The 26,299-nt window shown below is 39.2% G+C and overlaps 1 protein-coding gene across 9 annotated transcripts in view; it reads right to left on the bottom strand.

Annotated features, from left to right (window-relative positions):
- Nucleotides 1-585: 585 nt before the first annotated feature.
- Nucleotides 586-26,299, bottom strand: part of Sacs (sacsin molecular chaperone) — an 80,318-nt gene continuing 54,604 nt past the window's right edge. For 2 of the 9 annotated variants that reach the window (XM_075949372.1, XM_075949373.1), the window contains 5 exons: nt 24,965-25,111; nt 22,152-23,649; nt 21,276-21,367; nt 17,461-17,487; nt 586-13,404 (listed from right to left, as the gene is read on the bottom strand). In XM_075949372.1, coding sequence (XP_075805487.1) covers nt 1,847-13,404; nt 17,461-17,487; nt 21,276-21,367; nt 22,152-23,649; nt 24,965-25,111 — 13,322 coding nt within the window. In that variant the 3' untranslated portion in view covers nt 586-1,846. Of the gene's footprint in view, nt 13,405-17,443; nt 17,488-21,274; nt 21,368-22,151; nt 23,650-24,964; nt 25,174-26,299 lie in introns of those variants that run through there. The other 7 variants (XM_075949377.1, XM_075949375.1, XM_075949378.1 and 4 more) reach the window with 7 other exon arrangements.

The raw sequence follows: 26,299 nt of genomic DNA, 5'->3' as shown, positions 1-26,299 counted from the left end.
GTTAGGGCTCAGATGTGAACCAGCCCCAAACACAGTGCTGTCCAGAGACAGGGAATGTCAAGGCATGCTAGGTATGGTGCAGTTACATTCAAACCCACCTCAACAGATGAATCAACTAATTCTGTTCCCTACAGAGGTGAAGGGAGCTCTTAACTAAATCAGTGAACACCTAATAAGGCTACATATAATATGTACTTCCTGTCAGTAAACCACAAGGAACCCTAACATCTCAGCATGAAACATTCAGGACAATAAACACATGCCAATGTATACTAAAACTCAAAATGTAGGAAACACTAAGCCTGATTTACATCAAACTATTTCTCAAGAAATCACCTGAAGCTGCAGAGATTCTCAGCAGTCAAGAGCACTGAGTGCTCTATCAGAAGAGCCAGGTTCAGTTCCCAGCACCCACATGGTGACTCACCATTATTTTTAAATCCTGTCCCAGAGGATCTGATGCCCTCTTCTGAACTCTGAGGGTGCTGCATGCAGGTGGTACACAGAAACATGCAAAACACCCATATACATAAAATAAAAATAAAATCTCAAAACAAAAATTTAGAAAATAACAAAGCAAAATGATTTACTATATACATTTTTCTTTAATAAAATTATGGCATTTAATATTAACAGCAGAAAATATTCATGATTCACATCCAGAAGCAATTAACATTCCTTATTACAAATGAAGTTAAAAAAAATTGAACATGTTCTGTATGTAAGCCCTTAATTGCATAAAATATATTTAGCATCATTTACAGCCAGTGCACTTATATAAGCTATTATTTCCTTTCTTTGACATTATGCAAAAGAATATGTTAAATATGTTAGGACTTTTGAACATCATGAAAATTAAATGTCAATTCCCAGTCATTCATGGGGGACAGTACACACTGATAATTCCCTTTGTAAACTACTGCATATCACCTTAAAGATTATTTCAGCAATTTTAATGTACTTAAAGTAAAAATTTTAAAATTCCCACTAAGTGCCATACTGAAAAAGGTTTTTTCACTGCAGCACCTTTAGACAACAAAAGATTGCATCCTGTTCAGTCACACTATACAAATTATGACATTTTTGGGAAATATGTACACAAAACATAATGCCAATGTTCTTTTGATAAATGTCATGTTGGTAAGCAGTTTTAGAAACAATATCTTATAGTAGGAACCAGCACTCTGAGATTTCCATAAGTTATCTCCATGAATCAGGAAACCTGCAAACACAAGGTATAAAAAATTAAAATAAAGATGTAAAGTGCACCCAGCGCACTCCAGTGACCATCTTCATACTCTTTGTCAAGTAATAGTCAGGATTAAATACTGTACCATTTCTAAATGTACAACTCAAGATGTGAAACAGCAAGAAATTCACAATCAGACCCAGCTGATAAGAAATAATGCATCTAGAAGTGTCCACTTAGAAAGTGATAAGCCTCAGAGACCTAATTCCCCTCATATGTCCAAATCAGTATGTCCAGTGTTTCCTTACCTACTTCAAAACGTGTTTAAAGACATAAAATTAACTTCCTCCTAACCAGAGAGTAGACTCTTATCTAACAAACTGCTAAGCTTTGGTTATATAAAGTGCAGTTCAGTAATGTGCCACCCAACTGCTCAAACACACCTAGGAACTCTGCAGGTCACTACCACCTTCAAAGCCAGCTTTCAACTCTGCTAAGGTTTCTGTGAGGAGTCATACAGCTTCCCAATGTTTCCAGAACACTCTCGTGTGCTTCTCAATTACCAGACACTGACAATGAAGCTGAACGAAGTACAGAAATTCGTAGTTGTGCTATAACACATTCAAGATCTGGCTCTGATTTTTTCTTTAAATACTTTCATGCCTTTTGTTGTATAAAATTTTCAAGTTTTATGATGATACATGCTGTACATTCCATCACTCTCATGGCAACCTCAGACGTGAACCTGTCGTTAGGGATCTGTGGGAAAGGAAGCAAATCAGGATATCTAGTTTTTAAGCTGTCTACACCATAAGCTTCCAAGGTGTGCACATCGTTTGTCAGCCCTTCCAGCTGTTCGCTGTACTCCTCTATCTTCTGTGCAAGTGCCGCTGGCTTTACATCTTTATCGGATTTCCCCCTGACGGCATAGTCGGCTGCAATCAAAGCTAACTTGGTGGAGAGGTAGCACTTGAAACACACCCATTCATTGGCATTCTTGTGAAGGTCATTCCTGGCAGCTGAGAAGTTAGCTCTGGCTTGTCTTAGCCATCTCCGGGCTTCCACTGGATTGCCTACAGACTTGAAGGTGGGAGGGACAAAGAACCTTTGAGAGTATGTCTGTCCAGCAGAAGGAGGGCATTTTTCTTTACTTTGCTGTTGCCTTTCAGATTTATGACTTGTGGCTTCCTGATTCCATGAAGTATAAAATCTTTGAAATGAGTACTTGTCTGACTGAAAGCGGGATGCAGAGGTTGAAAATGTTCTTCTTGAAGCTCTGTCTGCATTTTGATCTAGAAAAGCCTGTTTTTCTAATCTGTTGATTTCATTCTGCAGATGTTTGAAAACTTCATTAGCAATGTCATGATTGTCTGGGTTTTTATCAGGGTGCCACTTCAAATACAACCGTCTAATGATCTTTTTTCGTTCTGATTCTGGAAGCTTCCAAGCTTGCTCTACCACTGATGTCACTTCTTTTAAGATTTCTGGCAAAGTATTCACCTTGAGCTTTTTTGGGGACTGGTGTTTGGAGGAGGGAGACTTGTGGCTCTCTCTTCCAGGAAAAAGAGGAGGAATGCTTCTGAGACCGGGAGTCAGGAACTCTGTGGGGCTTGTTGGTGTGGTGGGAGCACTGTCTCTGCTTTGAGAGCTTTCGTCAGGCCTCGAGAACTTGTACAGATCAAGAGAGCTGACTATCTTATACTCACTGTAGCCAATATCAATCTGATAGATCTTTCCTAGGAAGCTAGTATTGTCAGCATCTTCTCTTTCAACTTCTTGCACAATAATTGCATATGTGTATGTTGGCTGGTATGACCCATAGATATCACCACCTTCTGCATCCACAAGATATCCCACATATTCTCCAGGATAAAAAACATTCATTGGATCCATAAGCAGTGTATAATGGATCTCGGCAGGTATTGGTGTGCCAGGCATAGGAAGTTCCAGTTTTGATGGCTCAGAAGAGTCATATTTTACCCCTAAACTGTCAAGTTTCTCACTGATCCTGTAAATGTCGTTGCATCCCAGCATAGCAATTAAATACGACGTGTCAGAAATCAAGTTGTCAGTTGCTGATTTAAGTGTCATTGCTAAGGCTAGCAGGAAGTTAATGTCTTTACTGTCTGAATGCTGGATGTAGAGCAAGATGACTGCATTGCCAAATCGCTTCAGAAAAGCAAAAGTTTCACTCCTGCTATGGGGAATAGGATTAAAACCTTTAACCCTTAATGTTGTCTGAAGCTTTTCAAAACAGGACACTTTCAGCCCTTCTCTTAGAGCTTTGCAAAGTCTGATGGCTTTTTCTTCATTGGCCAGGAAAGCATTATCATTTTCATGCTTCATGATTCTGATGAGTCCTGTGATGAACTGCTCTGAAGACAAGAGAAGTTGCAGTCTTCCCTGAAGAGAACACAATGCTCCAAACTGGCACACTTTGGGAGTCTCTTCATCGAGCTGCTCTTCAAGTATACTGCTCAGCAGACGAGGTCGAAGTTTTTGAGGAAAAAGCATGATCAGTTTAGTGTGGAATCCGTGGTCTTTCCCTAAGTAGCACTGGCTAAGATCAACTAGCATTTGCACACCAATATTGCCTTGGATTCTACTTTTATAGTGTGGTGCATCGTCAAACACCAAGATACTTGACTTCACCAACCTACCATCCTGGCTCGGAAGGTAGAGTGCGAGGTCGCGGGCATTCTCCAGATCATTTCTCACCTTGACTGAATCATTTTGTAGACTTTTGAACAGACCAGAAACCACTCTCTTAACTGTGCGCATTTCATTAGGATCTAACTGCTTTCCTTCAGAGTTTTTGAATATGCGGCTCAATACTTCAACATATTGCTTAGTTGAAATAATATCTTCTGTGCCTAAATGTTTGAACAGCTGGTGAAATGTGCCAAGCTCTAAAGGCAGTTTGTACAAATAGGGCTTAAAATCAGCTTCATATTCCAGGTTTATCACTACTTCCTCAGGCTTCAGAAGTTTCCAGCCATCTTCGACCATCACAAAAGCAACACCGCGAAGCTGAAAACGGAACTCCCGTTTTTCTGCACTGAGAAATTCATATATGCTCCTCAAGACCTTTGCTCTAGTTTTTACCATTTCCTCATCCAAAGTTGTTATGTTGCATATGTTTCTGCAATTATTAATGACCTTATCAAGAGGGGGGTCCAAGTTAACATTAAGCATATTTAAAACTTGTTCAAGCTGTTCCTGTGGACCAAGGTCACTGCCTTCTTGTTCTCTGATGCTCAAGGGTGTGGCTTTCTCTGGAAGAATAGGGCAGGAGGTCCACAGCAGCTGAAGCACATCACACTGCTTGAACTTTGGGTTCACCTGTGCTCCATTGAACTTTATGAGAGGGAGCGTCCCATTTACCTCCTGGTACTGAGGGTGAAACCGAATGTATTCAGCAGGGGCCCGTTCAGGACACAAGAATGGTATTAAGGACAGTTCCTTCAGAAAATTTCCAGATAACAAATCCACTCGTTCTTGGAATATGTGATGGAGAAGGATGTCAACTGTACTTTGCAGTGTTTCTTTAGACCAGTTTTCTGTATTTGCCCTCACACTGATTTCCTTGGCAAACTGTAACAGCTGCTGCTGGGAAAGTGCGTACTTTAGTCCAACATTTCTCAAGAACTCCACCCAGGATGTCATAAATGCAACTTGATTTTTAGGTTTTATTACTTGTTCCAGTTTTTTAAAGAACTCTTTAGGAATAAACAATTTTTCAGGAAGCATAACTTCAAAAACTCTCACAGTTCTATCATAGAAATGTTTTGCTTGTTTGAGTCGATTGTTGGCATCATGGATAATCAATAAACTTTCCAGCTTTTCAAAAAGTTGTTCTTTAATCTCTGACAGCTCCTCAATGCTTGACAATCTATTCTTCAGATAGATCAAGTGCTCTAATTTTGCATCATAAGAGAGATTTTCAATTTTTGGTAGAAGGTGTTTCAAATACACCTCCAGATCATCTACCGGCACACAGCCCAGAACCTCGTACAGTTCTTTTAAATGTACCTTTTCTTCAAGAAAAGCAGATGATGATGACTGTGTCCATTTTTCCACTTCAGCTGAAGGGATACTTTTGGTAAGCACATAGCATGTTCCAAATTTTGCAATGCTCATATAGCGGCCACTGATGGATTTGTAGCATGGGAGGGACTTTAAAATTTTTATATCATCTTGGGACATCAAGTGGCTCAAATTACAGTTGAAATACATCAAAAGTGCTTCAAAGTCATTTTCCACTAGTTTTTCAGTTCTAAATGTTGAAGTTTGAACCATATAATGTACAGCCTTCAGGATGCTTGTGGGGCTATCGATGTTTGCTGTGTGACATGACAACACAGGAACTAATGCACTGTCTTTAGAGCAGATTTTGTTCAAAGCAAGCTGAATACAGCCAGCTTTCATGAGAGCGTGAAAAACCTTATCACTCTGAGCGTTTGGGAAAACGGCAATGTGCATGAGGCTCAGGGGAATCAGCACATCTCCCTCGGGAACCACAAGCTGATTGGATGACACAGTGAACTTTGTTCCTGGAAGCAATGCCCAGTCTTTGAGGATGTCAACAATGACATCAAATGCTGGCTTTGGTTCTTCCTGATCTTCTGTCACACTTACAGATTCACTGATAAAATGCCAAGCATTCTTAAGCCAAGATTCACTGGCAAAATTGTCTTTCCATTTTGCACAGTTTTTGGTCTTATATTCACGAGGCAATACAGAAGATAGTAAGTCAGCAAAGCTGGAAATATCAAACACTTTTGCAACTTTGCAGTTCAACAAAACGCTACTGTATTTCAAGTATAAGGTATTCATAAACAAGTCTTTACGTGATGGAATTAATTCGTGGTATGTTGTTAGGAACTTGGGTCTTTTACTATCAAAAACCTGCAAAACACTGTCCAATGTGATGAGCAGGGGCAGTCCCTCAACTTCAAACTCATTTTCTTCAGCATCTTTAAAACAGTAATCAACTAACAGTTTTAAACTATGAAAGAGCTTTAGGTTCGTTTGCTGGAGACGACAAGGCAGCTTCCCGATATGGCAATTAGTATCAGCAGAAGAGAAAGTCATTAAGAAGGACCTGACATCAGCAGGAGTCACATAGCTAACAGGAATATCTGCGTCTATGAGGCAGTGGTAAAGATTAGCAGTTTCGTCACAGTTATAAACCAAGTTGAAACCGATTTCTAAAAGCAGGTGCTTTAGTCTGTAGACATTCTCTGCAACTGTTTTTCGAGTTGTGATGTTATAATCTGCATTTTTAAGGTGTTGTAATTCGTCCTGTAGCAAGTTATCAAAAAATGGTCTAGTTTTATTCAAAGTAGACATATTGATCCAAGTAATTATGACTGCAGAGTGCAAATCAGAGCCATCAATATTTGGAGCACGAACAACAGGTAAAAGGCGTTTCATGTCTTCATGGATGCAACTGTAAAGTGCTTTTACTAAGCAATATAAATCTGGCTGCAGATCAAGCCTGTTAACTGGAAAGAAGGACAAAAACTTCTTCAATGTGTCCTTTACAACATGAATGGGTGTGTTCTGTAAAACTGACAATGTTGGGTCAGAACCAGGGAAATACCGTTTTTTTAACTGGATTAGTAATTCAACATATGCAGGCGCTATTAATGCTGTCATTAAACTATTATTCCAGTCACTTCGGACACCAACCCCATTATCATCACGCCACAAGTTTCTTCTGGCTGAATCTAGAGCAAAGTGGCCATTCACATGAAATGGCAGACCTGTCTCCAAAGAGAGAGGCAGAAAGCAGAAGGCCCTGTGGGGCTTTTTATAGTTGTGTGTAACGCAGGCAGCTACTCCACCACGTGGGAAGAGAGTGATATCTTGGTTCTTATGAGCCGATATAACACTCTTAGACACTTTGTCCATACTTGAGAACCCTGATCTATTGCAGATCAGCCATGTGGTCAGATTGCCCTCAGAGTCCTCAGTATCCATTGTGTAGGTTATCTGTTGAACCGGAATGTCCTTGAGCTGCCTCTTTTTAGTAACACTATCAATTACAGATGCATGGAATTGCTTCCTTTTCAATCGGTCTCCATCAGTGATCTTGCCTTTTACTGAATAGAGCACATTCAAACCTCCTGTGGCTTTATCTATTTCACAAATAGATATTTTTTCCATGTGATTGAGAAACATCAGAAGTTCTGCCCCATCAGAGCGCAGTTTATCTAAAAGATTCTGGACCATTCTGTCTGAGGATGGAACTGAGGATATTTCTGAAACTTGTGCCATTTCTGCATTACGCAGAGGAAATCTAAACATTGTACAATTGTCCAGTTTAAAGTGGTTTCCCAAGTAAAGATCCAGAACATCTGAGAACTGGGTTCTAAAGTCTGCATCCAAATCTCTGAACATGCGTCCAGGACTAACTGATGTGGCTCCTGGTGCATATCTGGCATGGGGATCAAAAATACACAGGATATCATTGCCAGAAATAAAAGAAGGGCAGTCTGTAATGTGATACACAGAATTGAATCCAATTCCATATTGTCCCGTTTTGCAAGGATTTCCTTCTTTGGTGCCTTTCCCAAGATTCTGAATTCCTCTAACATCATCTTCTGTAAATGGCTGGTTGTTGTACACACACAGTGCTGGCCCTTGCAGTGGGGCCCACTTATCATCAAATATTCGGTCAACAGGATGCTGCCTGGGATCAAAGACAAAGCAGATTTCTGTGGCCTTTGCATCATCAGCATTTTGAAGAAGCTCTTTCAGCATTTCCTTTTCTGAAGGATAGGCATTGAGTATGCTCTTAATTCTGCTGGTCAGTTTTTCTTTCTGCCCAAACTCTGTACCTGGAGCTGTGAAACAGATGTTGGATGCATATCTTTCTAAGGCTTTGTGTCTCTTTGGTATTGCTCCTAGTTTTACAGCTACTTCCCGGGGTATGTCAGCATGGCAATACTTAACAGTAGAATCCTTTACTTTTATCCAGGGACAGTCATTATAGCATAATGACTTAGCAGGGAGAAGCAGAAGATTAGTATCTGGCAGTAATATTTTGCCATAATTTTTCTCACAGAATTCTTGTCTCTTTTCTCTAATCAGACTCCAGATTCCTTCACTGATTATTCGTCGGCAAAGCTGAAAATTCTCTTCTGTAATTTGTTTTTTACCTCTTTCTTGATCAATAGTCTCTAAAACTAGGGCAAAATCTTCAACTGTAAATGACTGTCGCACACCCACACTTTCAAAAAGTTCACGGAAATTATTTTTATACTTGTTAGGTAACTGATAGAGGTATGGTGCTGCTTCAAAATTCAAATGGAAAGAAACTTTTTCTGACTCAACGTATACATTCTCAACCAGAATGAAATGAAATGGTTTTAGCTTTTCAATAATTGCTGCCTTGGCCATTTCATTCTGCATCATTGCTTCATGGAGGTACTTGTAGCAAGCATTGGTGATGTTCTCCTGATACAATGTAATGCCATCATCAACTGACTTTGCAACTTGCTTCAACTGATTTATTACCAGATCAACTGTTGGCTTCTTTAGTAAACCCAGAAACTCTTTAACAGCCAACGACACTGAACCACACCCTCTAAAAGAATGGGAATTTTCATTGAGAATTGGTTGCAAAAGACAGACTATATCTTGATATTCAGCTGTATAAAGGTTAGTTGCTGCAAACATGGTTTCAGGCTTAAAACTGTTCCCTTTCCATTCTAAAGAAAAACCTGCTGGCTTTGTTAGAAATGGAAGGAAGGGAATTGTTTGGTATCTTGCAGCAAAATCCTTTGCTCTAGGATCTCTTATTTTTAGCTTCTCATCAATAAGGCTTAGTAAAATACTACTCCTTAGACAGGCAGCAGCATGGTCACTTTTATTAATCTCAGCTACTGACTCTGCACGCTCTAGCATGTCATCCCACAAAATGTCATCTTTTGCCATGCCTAACTGAACTAGCTTAATCAAAATAATAGGATTGAGGTAATCTTGTGTAGAGCCATAAGGGAACCTCCCATCCTTAGTATCAAATAACTTTGCAACTCGTCCTTCGGGGTGGATCAGTCTTGATGGCAAAACCAGAGGATGGCCCTCCAAGGAGCAAGGAACACATGGGGTAACACGAAGAATTCCTGAGAATTCATCAAGTTTCTCATTTAGGACAAAATTCATTAAAGGATCTCTCAATTCTGCTTCAATTTCCTGAATATTAGGGAAAAAGACTTCTGTAAAAAACTGTTTCTCTGAAAATGTATTTTCAAGCAGTATTTGTTTACAGCCAGCCTCTTCAAATCCTGCCTTTACTGAAGAAGGAAGCTCAACAGCACAGAGGTTTTTGGAGCCTGTTTTCTTGAGGTACTTCAGAAATATCTTGAAGGCTGCTGAACCAACATCTTTCCTTTGAAGTATAGAGTCATCTAGAAACCTCACATTCTTCATGGAAACCCAAGTAGAACCATCAGAGAAGACTCTGGTCAACTCCTTCCCCTTCCCATGAGCTATATCTTCATAAAATCCTTGACAAATCACAGAGAAGTCATCATGAACTAGATCAGGATCAGGCCACACAGCATAGTAAGTATAATCAATTAACTCACCACCAGTGGCTAGGTCCCGTAAGACACTGAGTGCTTGTAAGTAAGCTTTCACAATGACATGCCTCATGAATGTGGTATTCCATCGCCCTTTTGTATCCGTCTTCCAGATTTCTTTCCTATTTGAAGTAACAGCAAAGCACCCATTGATGTGAATTGGCAACCCTGTTTTTATTCGTAGAGGTAAATAGCAAAACACCTCTCCTATGTGTGGTTTCACGGACCACTTCTGCTCCTGGGTTTCATGCAAAAGAACACCTACTGCCCCACAAGGAACCAGCCCTAGTCTTTTTCCACTTTCATTCAAGGAAAACTTCAGAGCCTCTCCTGTATCCATGCAGGTGCATATAAGCCATGAAGTGCAATCTACCGTCTTTTGTGGCAACTCATCTGATGGCTTTTTTGATTGGCCAGACTTAGCCATTTCAAAGAGAGTAGCTGGGTCATCATCTGGACCTCTAAACAGTGGTGACTGTAAGTCAGCAATCCTCCTAAACACATGGTGGAATTCTTCAACTGTGATCTGAAGAATGCAAGATGATTTTGGCACATCAGTGGGAAGTTTTTTGTTGCTGCTGCTACAAGTCTTCATGAGTTTAGCAGCTTCTTTTAAAACACTCAAAGCTGGAGCACTCAATGCTTTGGAGGAACAGGCTTTTTTCTTAATTATTATTGTGTCTTGCGCTAGGCTAGGGTTTGTTTCTTCTATCTTCAAGTATTTCAGGTACATTGAGTTTACACTCTGGGTGAAAATGATAAGTCTGTGCCCACAAAGGCTAAATTCATCCACTAGGGAGTAAATATCTGCAGTGTTATAACAGGTACTGCTAACTTCACTCACTTTTGCTTCCTGTTGTGTTCTAAAGGACAGCCGGAAAAGAGTTCCATTGTAGCTGTAAGGGGCCTCTACAGCCAAAGGTAACTGACAGCCAAATACATCTATAAATGGTTTGAACTGATTCGGAAATTTCCTAAGTCTTTTCTGCTGTTTACTCCAATTAATTTTGATTCCAGGATTAGATCTATCTTTTATGTGTTTACTGATATGATTTATGTTTGGATCAAACATAATCATAAATTCTCGGCTCATAATGATGGGGATGTCAGTGATGTGGTACACTGAATTAAATCCAAGACCAAATTTTCCAACTTTGTCAACTTCTCCCCTTTTTAAAGATTCTCCTAATCTGGTTATGTTTATAAAATCTGAATCTGAAAATTCAGAATTGTTGAAAGACCACAAAGCAGGTCCATGGCAAGCTGCCATCCCTGGGTCTAGGAGATTCTCTCTGATGTCCATATTTCTTCTCATATCAATCAGGAAACTACATTCTGTAGCATTTGCATCATCGGCATTTTGAAGCAGCTCTTTAAAAATATCTGACACAGAAGGGTATTCTTCCAAAATATTTTTAATCCTTACAGTAAGAGGCTCTCTTTGTCCTGACTGCTCAAACCCCATGTTTTCAGGGTTGATCAGTCTTGTGCTAAGGCAGGGAACTTTGAGCCACTCCGCAGTTTTCATGGGTATGTCTTCATGTACCAAAATGATTGGTTCCACTGAATCTTCAAGTAAGTCATTGAGGTCATCAACTTTGATGTCACAATAACAGCATTCATGAATTGGCTTCATGACGAGTTTGGAAGGATTTTTGCTATGATAGATGGGAACTGGTGTATTAGGGCTTGCTGGAATCTGGTTGCTATACAGCCATCGCATAATATTCAACATAAGATGAAGGTTTTGTTTACTTTCTTGTTCACTCAACTCTTGGCCACTTGCTAGATAAACCTTCTGAATGACCATGGAAATATGATCTGATGTCAACTCTTCTATTGAGCCACAGGCCTTAAACAGCTGGTGGAATTTTGCCATGGTTTTAGGCACATTATATAAATAAGGCTGAAGATCCAGATCATGGATTGGTTTTATCACAGCCTGAACAAGAGGGCAAAAGTTTTTGCCAGTCCAAACCCATGGAAATTTCAAGGCTTTAAAAGAATCCTTCCCTTCATTCAGATGATCATGCATGAACCCATAAATTTCAAGCAAAATATGTTGGAACTGATAGTAATCTTCATCACTGAAAGTTTTTGATGTATACCAGTCAACAACAATTTTGAAGTGTTTTAAGACAGCACTGATGCTAGGCTTTGTGAAGATGCCTAGAGCCTTCTCCAAGTTTACATGGACACTTTCAACAAGAGGAAGTGAGGAGCCCACTAGAACTGCATGTGCTGCATCACACATATCTGGAGGTGCACAAAGATTACAGAGGTCCCCTTTCCAGACTAAGGAACCTGGATAATTTGGAGGCCTTTCCTTGTAGGCTGGAACCCATTTTATTTTCTTCAGTGTCATCTTCCCTTCAGAAGACTGTAAGAGTGTATGGTTTTTATTCAAGACTAGTAAGAGGGTTTTGGCTTTCTTTAGGAGCACATCCTGATTCTGACAAGAACTGACCTGTAATGCTTCAATTTTTTTTGCCACTTGCACAACATCTTTCTCTTTCAGGCTGGCTTCATTTTTTAAGCCAATCTGTCTCAAAGAGTGAAGGATATCTGGTGAGGTAAAAATTGCAGGTGGGAAACAGGCTTCTTCTTCATTATAAAAGAGATTCTTTAGTACTTCTATATCAGGATCAAAGAGTTCACTGGCTGCTACCATACGCTCCTGTGGCATATGAATAAATTTTAGTGGTATCAACCAATCAAGCACATTTGGATTCTCATTTTTAAGAGAGGATAGATTCTCAAGGATCCACAGCATAAGATGTGTTACTTCTTCCTGGGTATAAAATGCATTTTCAATATCTTTTAAAACAAACTTTAAACAGCTTGTAGTTTTTAACTTTTCAATTTTCAACATGTTTGCCAAACGAATGGTAGCTTCATCACTACTATCTATGACAGAAAGAGACAGTCGCAGATCTGCTGGAAGTTTGGCAGTATGATCCAAAACTTTACATCCTTTTAATTTAGTGTAAGAAGAAATCCCTTGATCAGATGAGTGATTAATTCTTTTGAATATTGTCAATTCTTGAATTATTCTTTTCTCTTTTTCACTGGTATCAGTCAAGCTGGCCAAAAACTTTCTTAGAGCATCTTTGTGGGTTGGAAGTAATGATGCTACTAGGTTACATAACTTCTGCAGTGGTATCTTCTCCATTATCTGCAAAATGGCACTCGGTAGTGGAGAATGGATGTATTTTTTAACAAGAGGATGCTGAATAGAGGTATCTAACCTTTTTAGGACAATACCCCCAAGTTTCTGTACAATATCTGCTAAGAATTCTGGAAGCTGAGCTCCAGTTTCGTCATCTAAAATGACTACTGATGGGATCCTGAGTCTAATGAGTTCCACACACGTCTGATCTTCATCCAGTGTAGTTCTGGGGATAAGTGGCATCTCATCAAATAAAGTCAAATCCTCTGCAAAATGTATGTAGAGATTCTTCCAAACCATTTTAAGCCATGAAATGGACGGGTGGTGCTTGTCTTCACTGAATGGATACCACTGAACCACCAACTCTCTGCCAGGCCAGAATGTATTCATTACTTCCTTAACAAGACGTGCAAATCGTTCTGGATTTAGAAGCTGCAGCTGAGTACACGGTCTTCCTGTAAACCACACACAGAAATGTTACGCACAGCTCTAAGCTCTTCTAGTCTCACATTTAAGAAGGTACTAAGAAGTTGTTTGAAGAAAATGCAAAAATTCAGTATAACTAAAGTAGTTTTAAAATGATAGTCTATACAGAAAATAATGCTTATAATGACTTCTAAAAGAAGCCATTTTCTACACAAAGGCTTATTTTATTAAAAAAAAATCATCAAATACATATTCAAAGGTATATAGTGTTCTGCAAATGGAATCAACATGAAAAGCAATGTGTAATGCTTGGTTGTCCACAAGTAAAAGTCCCAAACAAAATGCAAATAAAATTTACTTTTTTTTTTCATTTAATGTATAAACTTTGGTAAGCAGGCCCAATACAAATACAAGTACTTTAGGCACCTCACCTGCATGATTGTATAGGAAGAGAAGGGCTCAAACTCAGAGCACAGGGGCTGCAGTTTCCTTTTTAGCAGCTAACACTTTCTAAAATGCGGGTAGCAATGGCCCTTATGGAATTTCCTATTAGCCTCTCTAATCAGATATGCAACTGGGTGTCAGCTAATGTCTCAGAGATTTGAACTCACTCACCTGGAAAAGCAATGGGGATGAGGCTCTTCACAGACTGTTCTCTACGAGCACAGCTACAGTTTGGCCAAGGTTGATTTTATTAAAGTGTGCTCTGTAGAACCAGGGATTTTGTAGAAAAGCTTCAGGGCAAACAAACTAAACATGTGGGGTGTTGCTGCCAGGGCAGGTATTTCTTCCCGCCAAAACAATTCTATTTCTGGATGATTGAAAACTAGGAGAGTAATAGAATTTCGCCTCCTTCGGGGAACAGTTGCTTATCTTAACAGATTGCCTAAAATTAACATTTTTAAAGTATATTTCGTATGTCACAGTATTTTTGATATTTAACATCAGTAACAACAAAATAGAAAACTACATACCTGTAGGTATGTATTTGCTCTTATAGAGAAATAAAAGAAATCTCAAAATCAATTCCATGGAAACTAACATTTATCTTTCCCCTATGTGCAAATGACTTCTAGACCCTTATGAGCAATTTTGGGAAATGGTGTAACAAGAGGTATACCTCAGGCTCTTGGGACTTTTGTATATAGCTTTTTTTTTTATAAGATCATATGTGAGGTGCTTCCGAGGCCTTCTAATAGAGGGCATGGAGACTCCTGTGTGAATATTTATACTTCAGTGTTAAAAGCTAAATGTCTTCAGTATAAAGCAGCTAGAAATCAGGACTTCAGATTAAAGATATTGTAGTCATCTCATTCCCACCCTTCCCTCTCCCCATCCTAGTACTTTTGAATCAAGGCAGGACATGTTTGTTTCAAAGGTTTACTCTCTACTCCAAAATCCCCACCATGCTACTTTCAAACCACTGCCACAGAAGTCCCAGCAAAGACACACTTTGGAAACATCAAGAGAGTGACAATACCCAGATTCAGAACATTTTCAGTTTCTACATCATGTGACAAAAGAATTCAAGTAATTGTCAGCAATACAACCAATGTAGTTTCCTTGGGTTATGGAGCAAATTAAAATTATAAGATCAATTTTATAATAATGTTTCTTAAAGTGATTACTGAACAGAATTAGCTAAACTGAATATCTAAGTCATAAGTAAAGCAAAAACATAATTTTGAAGATATAAAAATGTTGAAAATTAAAATTCAGAATACCCAGAAAGCAAAATTTTAAAATATGTACCACGTATGTTTCATGTAAACTGCCATATCACATGCATTCAGTAGATAATCCTGCATAATATCCTGGCATAAAATTTGACAATTTACAAAACATACTTACTTACCTTTAGGAAAATTATTTGGTATGAATTACAAGTAAAATGTCAAGACACACACACCTCACATATAGCATGCAACTAACATATCAGTCATGCTCAACTGGAAAAACATTAGGAAGTAAAGGAGAGAGAAAATGTAAAAAGGCACAACTCTAAGTAGATTAAGTTAATTCAGGCAGAAGTCCCAAATTCTAGGCACTCTGTACTGAAGACAGTTAGCTTTTAACCCGGAAGTATAAATGTTCACACAGTCGTCTCCGTGCCCTTCCCTCTAAAACACTGCTACTAGGATGAGCAAAACAATTTGTAAGCATTTTAATAAATGAGTTGTGGGCTTTGAGGCTTTCACAACTATCAGCAATGTCAAAACATATCTAACTATCCTTCTGGAAAAAATGTCCCTAGGGTCAGCAAACTATTACCAGGTACATTCAACTTTAACTTAAGAAGAATCCTTGTACATAGGTTTGGTTGGCCATAGATGAGTCCATCTCTTAGATACTGGAAACAATACTGATACAACCACTATCTGCTCAGAGACTGTACTATTTTTTTCCATTATTTACATGTCGACATTCCTTGCTAACTTGGAGAATAAATGCTCATGGTCAGAAAGAGGAACTATCAGTCACTGTAAAAATTGTCTTAACAATGATGTTTTCATTCCAAGTGCTTTAAGTAAGCTCCTTAAGAGGTGCATTCTACTAGACAAAGCTAACTAAGGCACTGTGTAGACGGCAGTTCTTTTCACTTTCTGATACAAAGTGGCAAAGGCAACTTTGATGGCTGGTAAATTCTAATAATTCACCACTGTATAGAAGATGCAAATCCTTGTAAAGACACAAACGGCAAACGTCCAATTAAATGGTTACTGTATATCAGTCATATCTTTAAAAAAAAATAAAAAGACCAAGGTAGGGAGCTGGGGAAAGAAAAGGAAAAGGCAGTCCAGCACTCAAGTCTAGATGTGGCGCTATAGGCCCCTGGGCCTTTCAGAAGCATCTTATTCTAGTTCTAATGGCCCACTGCTTCCCAGAAAGTCTGCACTGCTACTCTGCCACTGACATCCTGCCTTGGCCTTTTGTTGTTGTTTTTCTTGTAATACTGGGCACTGACTACAAGGTCACATGCAAGCTAGGCAAAACCCCTACCGCTGATCTATATCCCAATTCTCTTTTTACTTTACTTTTCATAGATTCTCACTAACTTGCCCCAGGCTGGCCTTAAACTCACTTTGTAGTTCATCTTAGCCTTAAACTTACAATCTTCTTACCTTAGCCTCAGGAACAGCTGGTATTACACACATCTACTATCAGGCTTGGCTTGGACTTGAATAGGAGATACAGCACAGAGATTCAGTAACCAAATGCAATGAACCCCAGGGCAGGCAGTAACAGGGTAGCTACTTACATCAGGACTTTACTGCCTCTCACTATACTTTCCCAATATAAGGGCTATTGATAAAGTATTAGATACCTTTAATACAAATTTAATATTTACAAAAACTGTCACTCTAATAATGACTTAGTTTCTAAACTAATCATATATGTGTGTGTATATATATATATATGTGTGTGAATGTATGTATATATGTGTATATATATATCCTGCTTCAAAGGATATATATGTAAAAACAATTTCTATTAATCAAATATTACATCCCCTAAATTTCCAAGTAAAACATGAACTTGGGAAAATAATATAAAAAATAAGGATATCTATTAAAGCAAAACAAAAAGAGTAGGAAAATAATAAAATGAGATGCCCAGCATTGTCAGGTCACCTGAGTGTCCTTAATGAAAGCAGACTGGCCACTTTAGTGCTCTGTAGCTAGACAGGGCTTCCTACTCCCACCAATCTCCACACTGGGCTACAATCCTAACAGTTCCCAGAATGCTCTCCTCCCTGCATTTCTCCTCTGAGCACTTGCGTGTATAACAGAAGTGCATTCATGCCACATTCTCCTATGTAAGCAGTGTAATGTATCTTTCATTTGAGACTATTTATGAAATGAAGATTTTCAAGTCATTCAAATGTGTTTTCTATCAGTGTTTGCAAAACAAAGGCCTATATTAGTAGTTTCCTCTCTCCTTTAAAGTTATTTCCAGCAAAAAAAAAAAAGTTGACATAATTTCTAGCTATTTAGGTTAAAAACAAAACAACAACACAGGATTCAACAAACCAACAAATGACAATCAATCAATCAATGAACACAACATTCAGTCAGTGATCCTACCTGAGTATCCCCAGAGAAGCTGCTGTGCTAGAATATAATTAAATCCATTCTTAGAAATGCCAGAACATTCAATATTTCACAAGCTCACTACAGAAATTACATTTTAAGGCAATGGTGTCTATAGACTCTCTACACAACATTTATGCAAAAGAAGAGGCAAAAACAAAGCTCTAAACAGTGAATGCTTTACGATTAAAGATCTATTCATATGCAAATTAACCTAAACTCTGTAAGAACTAAGACTTAGTTCAGAGCAGCAAAAAAGGAGAGTGTCTTTTTATAAGCACAGATCACAGGGCCTTCCCAGCAGCCTCCAGGCTAACCATGGGCTTTCTCACAGGCCATCATCATCAAACAAAGGGCTTAGAGAACTGAGAAAGGGAGAATAGAATTTTTATAAGTGCTTTCATATCTATACATGTAACGCTCAGTTTATGATAAGGAAAGGTAAATTTATCAAACAAATCCTACTGCTTGCTTCTGATAACCACCAATAACCACAATGTTCTAAGAATTGTCATTCATCCCATCAAGTATACCGCTGCACCTTTGTGGAATTACATTTGTGCACTGGGGTACCTGGGACTCGATTTCAAGGCTAAAACAGGGACTGTAAGTCTCATCAGAATGATTACCTCACCAGCAGCATTTGCCAGTCAGGCAATACAAGTGCTGGATAGCTAGAAATAAACACCTAGACATGTCCTCAGACTTTCTATCTGATGAGGAAGGCAGGTTAGAGAGATGATTATAAGCAACTACACAAGTGCAGGTGTGTGGTGCTGCGTTGTGTTCAGTGTTACAGAAGCGCACATAGGTTACATGAAACGAGATGAAGGGGGTGGGCATAGGAAAACAATCAAATGTCTGAATAAGTGCTCTTTAAGGATGAAAATGATCAGGGGGAAAACAAAACCAACAAAAAGTTTTGGTAACAGCAAACACTGATTTAGCAGTCCTGTATACCAGGCATCTTTAAATGCCCAGAATAAAACAAAACTAGGTAATAAAAAAATCTCATGGACAATGTCAACGACATGGCCTTTTTTTTAAGTAAGAAAACCAAGAAGTCTTTAAAAGATTTTTTTGATAAGAGGTAGAAAACAATGTTTTAGAAAGGTAAGTTCTCACAATGCTGTGTTGACTAGAGAAGTGGGAAAGGCTGTGAGAGATACCGGGTTCTCCTGCGTTTCAGGGAGAGATGGCAGTAGCCTGAATTCTGGCAAAGGCAGGCTTAGAACAGCACATGGTCCTTTTTCCCAACAAAAAACATTGGGTGTGGGAGTTCCAAACATCGTCACAGTACAAGTCTTGTGTAAAATACAGCTATCTGTACGCCAGAAGCTAGCAATAAAAATACAACATTTTCTAAAGATTTGTATACATGCATATGAGGTAATTATCTTTTCAATAAATAGTGTACATCATGATAAAGTTGTGTCAGAGTCATCACTGAAAACATGGCTGTGCCTGAAACATGAAGTCTCTCCCCTGTGTGTCTACACAGAATACAAAATCCATCCCTGATTTGCAGCCCAGCTCAGCAGGCCCCTTCTCAGCAGTGCCCACTGCATGAACGACAGTGCTGACTGATATCCATATCCTCATGCAGCTGTGATTTTTTTCATCCATTTATTAATTTCATTTGGCACATTTCTTATTATATACAGAAAACAAACATTTAAGGACAACTCTTGAGTCACTAATTGTAAGAGCACATAAACTCATCTAATAAAAAGTATCTTGAAAATTAAGAAACATGTAAATATGATCCTAGCACCACTCCATTGGGAATTTGTCTACTCAAATACTTTTTTTTCTAGGTTTTTTTTTTTTCATCTAAAACCCATTTCCTGGCAGAATTTTCTAACCATTCACCTCGCACTTAATTTCTGATAATAATCCTTTAATTCATGTAATTTAAACTGTAAATAATCTAATTTGCAAATAAAAATGAGAAAGAACAAAAACAAAATGGTGGTTCTAACTCTGAATTTCAAGTTATCTAATGTCTTTCATTTCCTTGAGCTTTTCAAGTAGAGATGATGACAGGCTCTGCTAGCTAAGGGTTGTGGAGAGCAAACAATAGAAGATACTCATCACAATAATGTCTCCTAACTAAGGAAGGGGGAAGTAACTGAGACAAGGCCTTGGACTTGAAGCCCATTACCAAACCCACCATGAGAACTCCAAGACCATTCCCCCATGCTACATAGACCCATAGACCTCTCAGGGCCTGTAGAATCACATTTTACTATGTGGCTCAAGGGCTGCCTCCTGGACCCCTCTCCCACACTTGGGCAATAAAGAGATGGCAATGACTCCATCCACTAGGAAGTATTCTAGGAAGACTAGGCCAGAACATCGCTCTGGAGTTCAGTGCCAGGTCTGCAAACATGAGACTCGCCCCAGGCAGAAGACAGAAGTCTCAGAGTGCCTTCCAAGCACTGGGCAGAGATCTGTATAACAGTAGGACAGACTACTGTTCCAGCATGCTACACTGTCAGCTGTACAGCAGGACTTCTTCCCCAGCTATCTTTTATTTATCTATTATACCTAGATCATGAGCACCTCCCACGCTTTCTCTGTGGTTACCAGAGTGCAGGATGAAATGCATGGAATAGACAGAGGTTGGTCAGCCAGTATTGCTACATGTCAGAGTAAGACGTTCTGGGTACTACTGTACAGTAGGGTAACTATAGATAATAATATATATTGTATGCTTAAAAAAGCTAGAAGGTTCTCCAACAAGAAATGTATAGAAGGGAGGGAGAGAATCTACATTTCTACACCTCATAAGGATTTCCTGAAATGCACAATTTACAAAGATGAGTCATCTGGATGGATGCTGGCCACAGTGTCCGTCACTGCAGCTCTCAATATGCACAGATCCTCCTGGCAGCAAGTATTTCAGGCTCAGTCATCGTCTCACTTTTAACCCCAACCTCATTTCCCTGACAAATCCCAAATCCTTTCATGAATATTTTAATGAATAAAGATATATGATTAATCACTTTTCCTTGAAAGGAAAAACTCATGTTGTCTCTGATAGATCACAAAGAATAAGCTTCTTGGTAAGACAAATTCTGAAATTTGGGCGTCAAATATCTAACTTGGGAAAATTCTAGATAATAGTTTTATAAGTGAAGGAATGTTTTCAGAAATCGAAAGATAGAATTAAAGTCAGAACTATAGTAATTTTCCCTCCAAATTACCGTTATTTCCTGAAAATCATTCCCAATATAGGGCCTCAGTGAGTTTCTTAGGTCTCCGCAGTCCCCTTGCCTACAGTGCTGTGGGGTTGGATGGGTACACATTTCTTGAAAGTTGATCACATCTGGTAGCTAATAGGATCACCCAGAATACTATAAACGGGTCAGGATGTGGTACAGTAAACAAGGCAGACAGGGTAGAACCCCTCATCTGAAAACCCCAAACTTAACCTTTTCCTCTCATCTGTGAAATTGAGCTAATAATCAGTTTCCTCATTATCACACATGCTGCAAGATCTGAGGATAGGAGGGTCTGGGAAAAACAAAACAAAACAAAACCACTGTGCAGGCAATGATACACATCCTGCAAATGCCCACCACCAAGAGCCTCAGCATGAGGTTCTCAGTGACATCGCCTTTGTTATCTTTTAGACACTAGAACCGCTCCTGACACATCTTCAACTGAACAATTCTTCTAGGCTGAGCCATAAGAACTCAGATTTATAGGTGTAAAATAGACAGTTATTAGAAAAAATCTTATAAAAACCTTTCACATTTTTATAAAGCAGGTTGTTTAAGAAAAGCACTAAATGGCTACTATACCTCGGGTCTGGGCAGCTTCTTTTAAAGCAGCTAGAAGGTGAGGCTTCAAGTTCTCCAAAATAAGTCTTGCTTCAAGACCTGGGAAAAGGGACCTAGAACGTGAGAGGTGTGAGCAGTTACAATTCTAACAATTCTAAGGTTAAAAAAGTCCACCATATAATTTCAAGTCCGTTAAACCTGCTATTTCATTTTACAAGAATTACATCACATCAAACTACAATATTATCTAGGATTTGCTTTAAAATACAAAGGTATCATATACCAAGTCAATTCAAAAAGTCTAAATACCTAACAATAAAACAAATTTTATTCCATGAAATGTCAACATGTTCCCTTAGCTATAGAAACTTAGTTGCTAAAGCTAAGTAGGATGATGCACATCCGTAACCCTAGCATCTGGGGCTGAAGAAGGAAAACTGCTTTCCAGGCTAGGCTAGGCTACACACTCACACTCTGTATTAAAAATACAAAGAAATAATTTTTTCACATACTATTTTAAATTTCGTCAAAGTAATTCTACTAACTAATCCTACCTCTATTAGTACCTTATAATATTGTTTTCAGTGTTGTGATTGAAAATTAGCTACTAGAGCAATTGTTTCTTGAGAAAAAGCGTTACTGTGTTGTTCTGGAACTCCCAGGTTCAAGTGGTCCTTCTTACCTCCTAAACAGCTGGGACTAGAGACACAAGGCAATAAACCCAGTTCTTATACCTTTTCCTTTTAAAGTATAACATTTTATCTTTTAACATTTCATGAAAAGCCCTCCTTACCACACAACCTACAGATAACTGGTGGATCTGCAGTCAAGGACCCTATGGACAGGACAGCCCCCCACTCCCTGAAGCAGCCAGTGTCTGAGTCACATAGTATCTACCTTGGGAACTCTTCTGAGGTGATGTAAACAACATCCTGATCGGAGACAGATGAGGAGAAGGGGACAAAAGCCCCACTTTGTAAAGGCAGCAGCTCGAGCCCAAGCAGCTCACTGTAGGCGTGGTCAGAAAGCACGAATTCTAGAAGATGAAGCTTTTCTTCAGTACTGCCCAGGTGTGCACACTTCCTCAGCACCTGCCGCACCCATGTAGGTGTTACCTTCCTCACAGGAGTCGCAGTGGAGGTGGCAGAGGCTGCACTGAGCTGAACAGCAGCAGCCAGGTTCCCTGGTACCTTGGCAATCTGCTTCCCTGAGCTCTGGAGGTAGTTGAGCACAGACTGTGTGTATTCTAGACTTCCATCAAGTTCTGAGAAGTACACCTGCTCCAGCTTTACCCACTCACCACTAATGGAATAGATCACCGCATGCTGGAATAGCTCACTAAACAGAGGCCCCAACACTGGCTGCCAGTGTGCCTTGACTTTGCTGGCCTCAGGCCAAAGTTTGTAGATGGCATCCACTGACAAGGGGAAATCGGAGCTCTTTTCTGTCTCCAGGCGTTTTATTGAGTCTAGGATCAGAGTAGCATAAGCTTTGGGAACAACATTCACAATAAGAAATTCATTCCACAAGGCTGCAGGGTCTCTCCATTGGTCCAACTCTCTCCATTTTATGCTCCTGCGGTTGTCAGTTAGGCCAAAGAAGCCACTGACATGAACTGGAAGCCCTGTTCTGCTTTCCTCACCAGGAGGTAAAGGAAGAAAACAAAATGCTTTTCCTGAGAAATCAGATATTGCTCCATTTTCTTCATCATCCCTGCCTGATAAAGGCATGGCTAGTCCAATTATTGGGACAAATTTCAATTCATCAGCCAAAGAATCCAGTTTACTACTAATGCCTCGCCCACCCACACTGTTACACACCAACCAAGACGTCTTCTGGGCATCCTTTGTGCTCTCGTCCTCCAGAACTATGTTTATATGATATGTTACACAGGTGATACTGTTGCTTGGGATCTTTTTACAATAGTTGCTTATGGCCGTTCCCAGAATCTTGATAGAATTCGGTCGTTCATGTTTCAGGGTCTTATTCTCACTAGCAGTCACTCTAAATACCAGTTTTTCTGTCCCATCGGCCTCTCGGACATGTAAAGATACAGACTGCACACTCTTCAGGAAGAGCAGCACTGTGTCTGCATCTGCCCTGAAAGAGTCAAACAACTCCAGAACCTTCTGCTTAGTGTAGAGATTGCTGCTAAGCTGAGAAGGTTGTAAGCGAAGAGGGAAGCGGAAAAATGTCCCTGGAAAGCTGCCATTTGCAAATGTTTCCTTGGTGCTTCCAAAAACGCCAATGAAGGGTGCAAATTGATCCGGAAGCTCATTCATTTCTTTGATGTCATCCTTGAGATTCCAACATTGGCCTGATTCATGGGGGCCAAAAAGTGTCTGATGAGGATCTAGCATTCCTATCTGGTCACCACTAAAGATACAAGGAACATCTGTAGAAATGAAAACCAAGGCATAACCAACTAAGAAACTCAATGAACAATTTTAAGTGCTGCCATAATGAAATGACAACTACCATCAAAAAAAAGCAAGTGACTTAATACTTTGAAAGTGAGGCATAACAGTTTCTGGTTTGAGCCAATCTAGTAAGAGCCAGTTATAGAAACTTCCATGATTTTTGTGAAAATATGTGCTGTATCTTTAAATATTCAACAAGTGGAAGATATAAACACTATTTAGACATATACTCAGTACTAACTGCCAGATAAGTCCAGCTAGAAAGAAAGGAGTTACCATTTATGTTCAAAATTAAAGATTCAACTGTTAACTTTGACAATGCAGGTTATTCCATTGCCATGTAGCTCAGCAAGAACAGACTCCATACCGAGTGAGAAATTAACTTTCCTGGGGAAGGACTCACAACGTGTACTGCCAGTTCTTAAAGATCCACATCTTACCACACGGCCTCTAGATTGACGTCAACTGTTTCTTCTGTTCCTCAACTAAATACAGTGATATTTCAACCATGGCAGAACTAAAGTGTGATTTATTACTCTGAAAGAAACTTTTGTCCATGGTTCTGCTCAAAGGACTTGCTATGGATAATTCTGATGTGTTTTGTCTTTCATGCAGACTTTGCCCCTAATCTTCACACTCAATGTAACTCTAGTAAAGTCTGTCAGCTCTTTAGTATCTGTGGTTGTCAGATGCCAGTTCAATTGGGACAATCACCAACTTCTAAATTCTTATGTATCTTAAGTAGCAAATGTATGTCCATTAGATCCATCAACAAGACAATCTAAAAAATATTTGTCCTTAGTCCCTTTACATGACGCCACATACTCACACTGAAATCAGTTCAGAGAGACTCTTGATATTGGAAAAGCATAACCTATGGCTTTCTCAAATCTTCAGATTACAAAGAGCCTTCCCACAAATGATTCACATCAATGTGTTCACTGTTAACTAGGGGACAAAATAACACTGAGCTGCACACACAGGGTAACAGGCCTGCTCTAAATTCCTGCACAGTAGTCTCTATATTGTACAATCCTCAACTGTGCTTCAACATTTATAAACCATCACCTGGAGCCATGAAAAGGTGAACTTCCAAAAGGTAAATATATATATATATATAAAATATGAAGATTCATGTGTAACAGCTACATTTTAATATATAACAATATAATTTAATATGTAGCATAGTCAATATTAAATATTAATGTTAATATAATACAGTAGATTTACCAAAATTTATCTATAGTTTGGCTGAGTTTACTCCCCACTTGCCCACAGCCAATACTGCACCTGTTATATGGTAGACAGAATTAAACCCAATTCCAAATCTTCCAACCTTCAAAGGATCATCTTTTTTCCTGCTTCTTGCTATTTCTTGAATGCCATGCCAGTCCTCTGGGGTGAAAACCGCATTGTTGTACACATAGAGAGCCGACCCTGGGTATTGAAATGCACAGGCAGACACTCAGCAAGATGTATGGTCAGCTCCATTCCAAGAGCTTCATCCAGACAAACAACAACAAAAAAACAACTTATGTGATGAGAAAATAGAGACAAGTGAGCACAGCGACTAAATTCTGCATTATTATTCCAACTGTTTTCACAATAAAAATAGAAACAAACTTGGTAAAAAGCTAACATCCAGAGAAGTAAATTGCCAGGAAATTACAAGAATTATGGAACGTAAGCACCAAAAACTACAGATCAGACAAGAATATTACCACAGTGCACCATCCTCTGTTAAAACTTTTCTAAATTGCATATTCAAGTTATTCTTTGTAGAGGGAATTTCTAGAAAATGTGTGCAGCATACATCAGCTTGATAAACTGTTATGTGCTGTTGGAGTTCACCAAGAAGCTGGCTCTGGGATCTGACCCCTTCCACTTTAGACCCAAGAATGCTGTGTCAGTGTCCTCTCCAAGGCCTCTTGTGAGGATAGGCTGAGGCCCCTAACTCTGTGACAGGAAGGGATAAGAACAGCAAAACGCTCCACGAGTAAAAATGGTATATTCTGGAGAATAACAAGAAGGTAAAGTATTTCTAACCAATGCTACTGCTGTTTGTCCCATCATATAAAAAAAGTTCTGAAGTGGGAAAGAGAAGCTCACCCATGGAGAGGACATTTAGTGGGGAATTCCAGTCTGATTGTCTCAACTTCCCTGGTCATTTTCTGTTGGATGTTGTGTCCAGTTTGATGACGACATCTCCAGCAGTTGCTATTTGTTCTTTTACTTGGACACCCATCCTGAGGAGAACTCTGCTCTGCCTGGGACTCTCTTTTGGGAACTCCAGCTGACTGCCATAAAGGGGCTTCCTCAGCAGATCTCTGCTGGATGTTTTCAGCAAGTGACCTGATGTTTTGCTTGCTTGTTATCTATCTATCTATCTATCTATCTATCTATCTATCTATCTATCTATCTATCTATCTCCTATCTGTTGCTATTTATTCTTTTACTTTTTTATGTATACTGAATAAACACATTCATTTAAAGCTGAAAGTATGGCAAGCATAGATCATTCTCTAAGACATGCAAAACAATGTATTAAGGAAACCTACAACCAAAAAAGACTTTGTCACTGTATTTTTTCATAAAGCAGAAATTAATCCCTTACTAATGCTAATA

This window comes from Microtus pennsylvanicus, chromosome 15 (assembly GCF_037038515.1).
Source record: "Microtus pennsylvanicus isolate mMicPen1 chromosome 15, mMicPen1.hap1, whole genome shotgun sequence".
NCBI classification, from domain to species: domain Eukaryota; kingdom Metazoa; phylum Chordata; class Mammalia; order Rodentia; family Cricetidae; genus Microtus; species Microtus pennsylvanicus.
The sequence above is the reverse complement of the archived record's forward strand: the minus strand, read 5'-3'. Positions and strand labels throughout refer to the sequence as shown.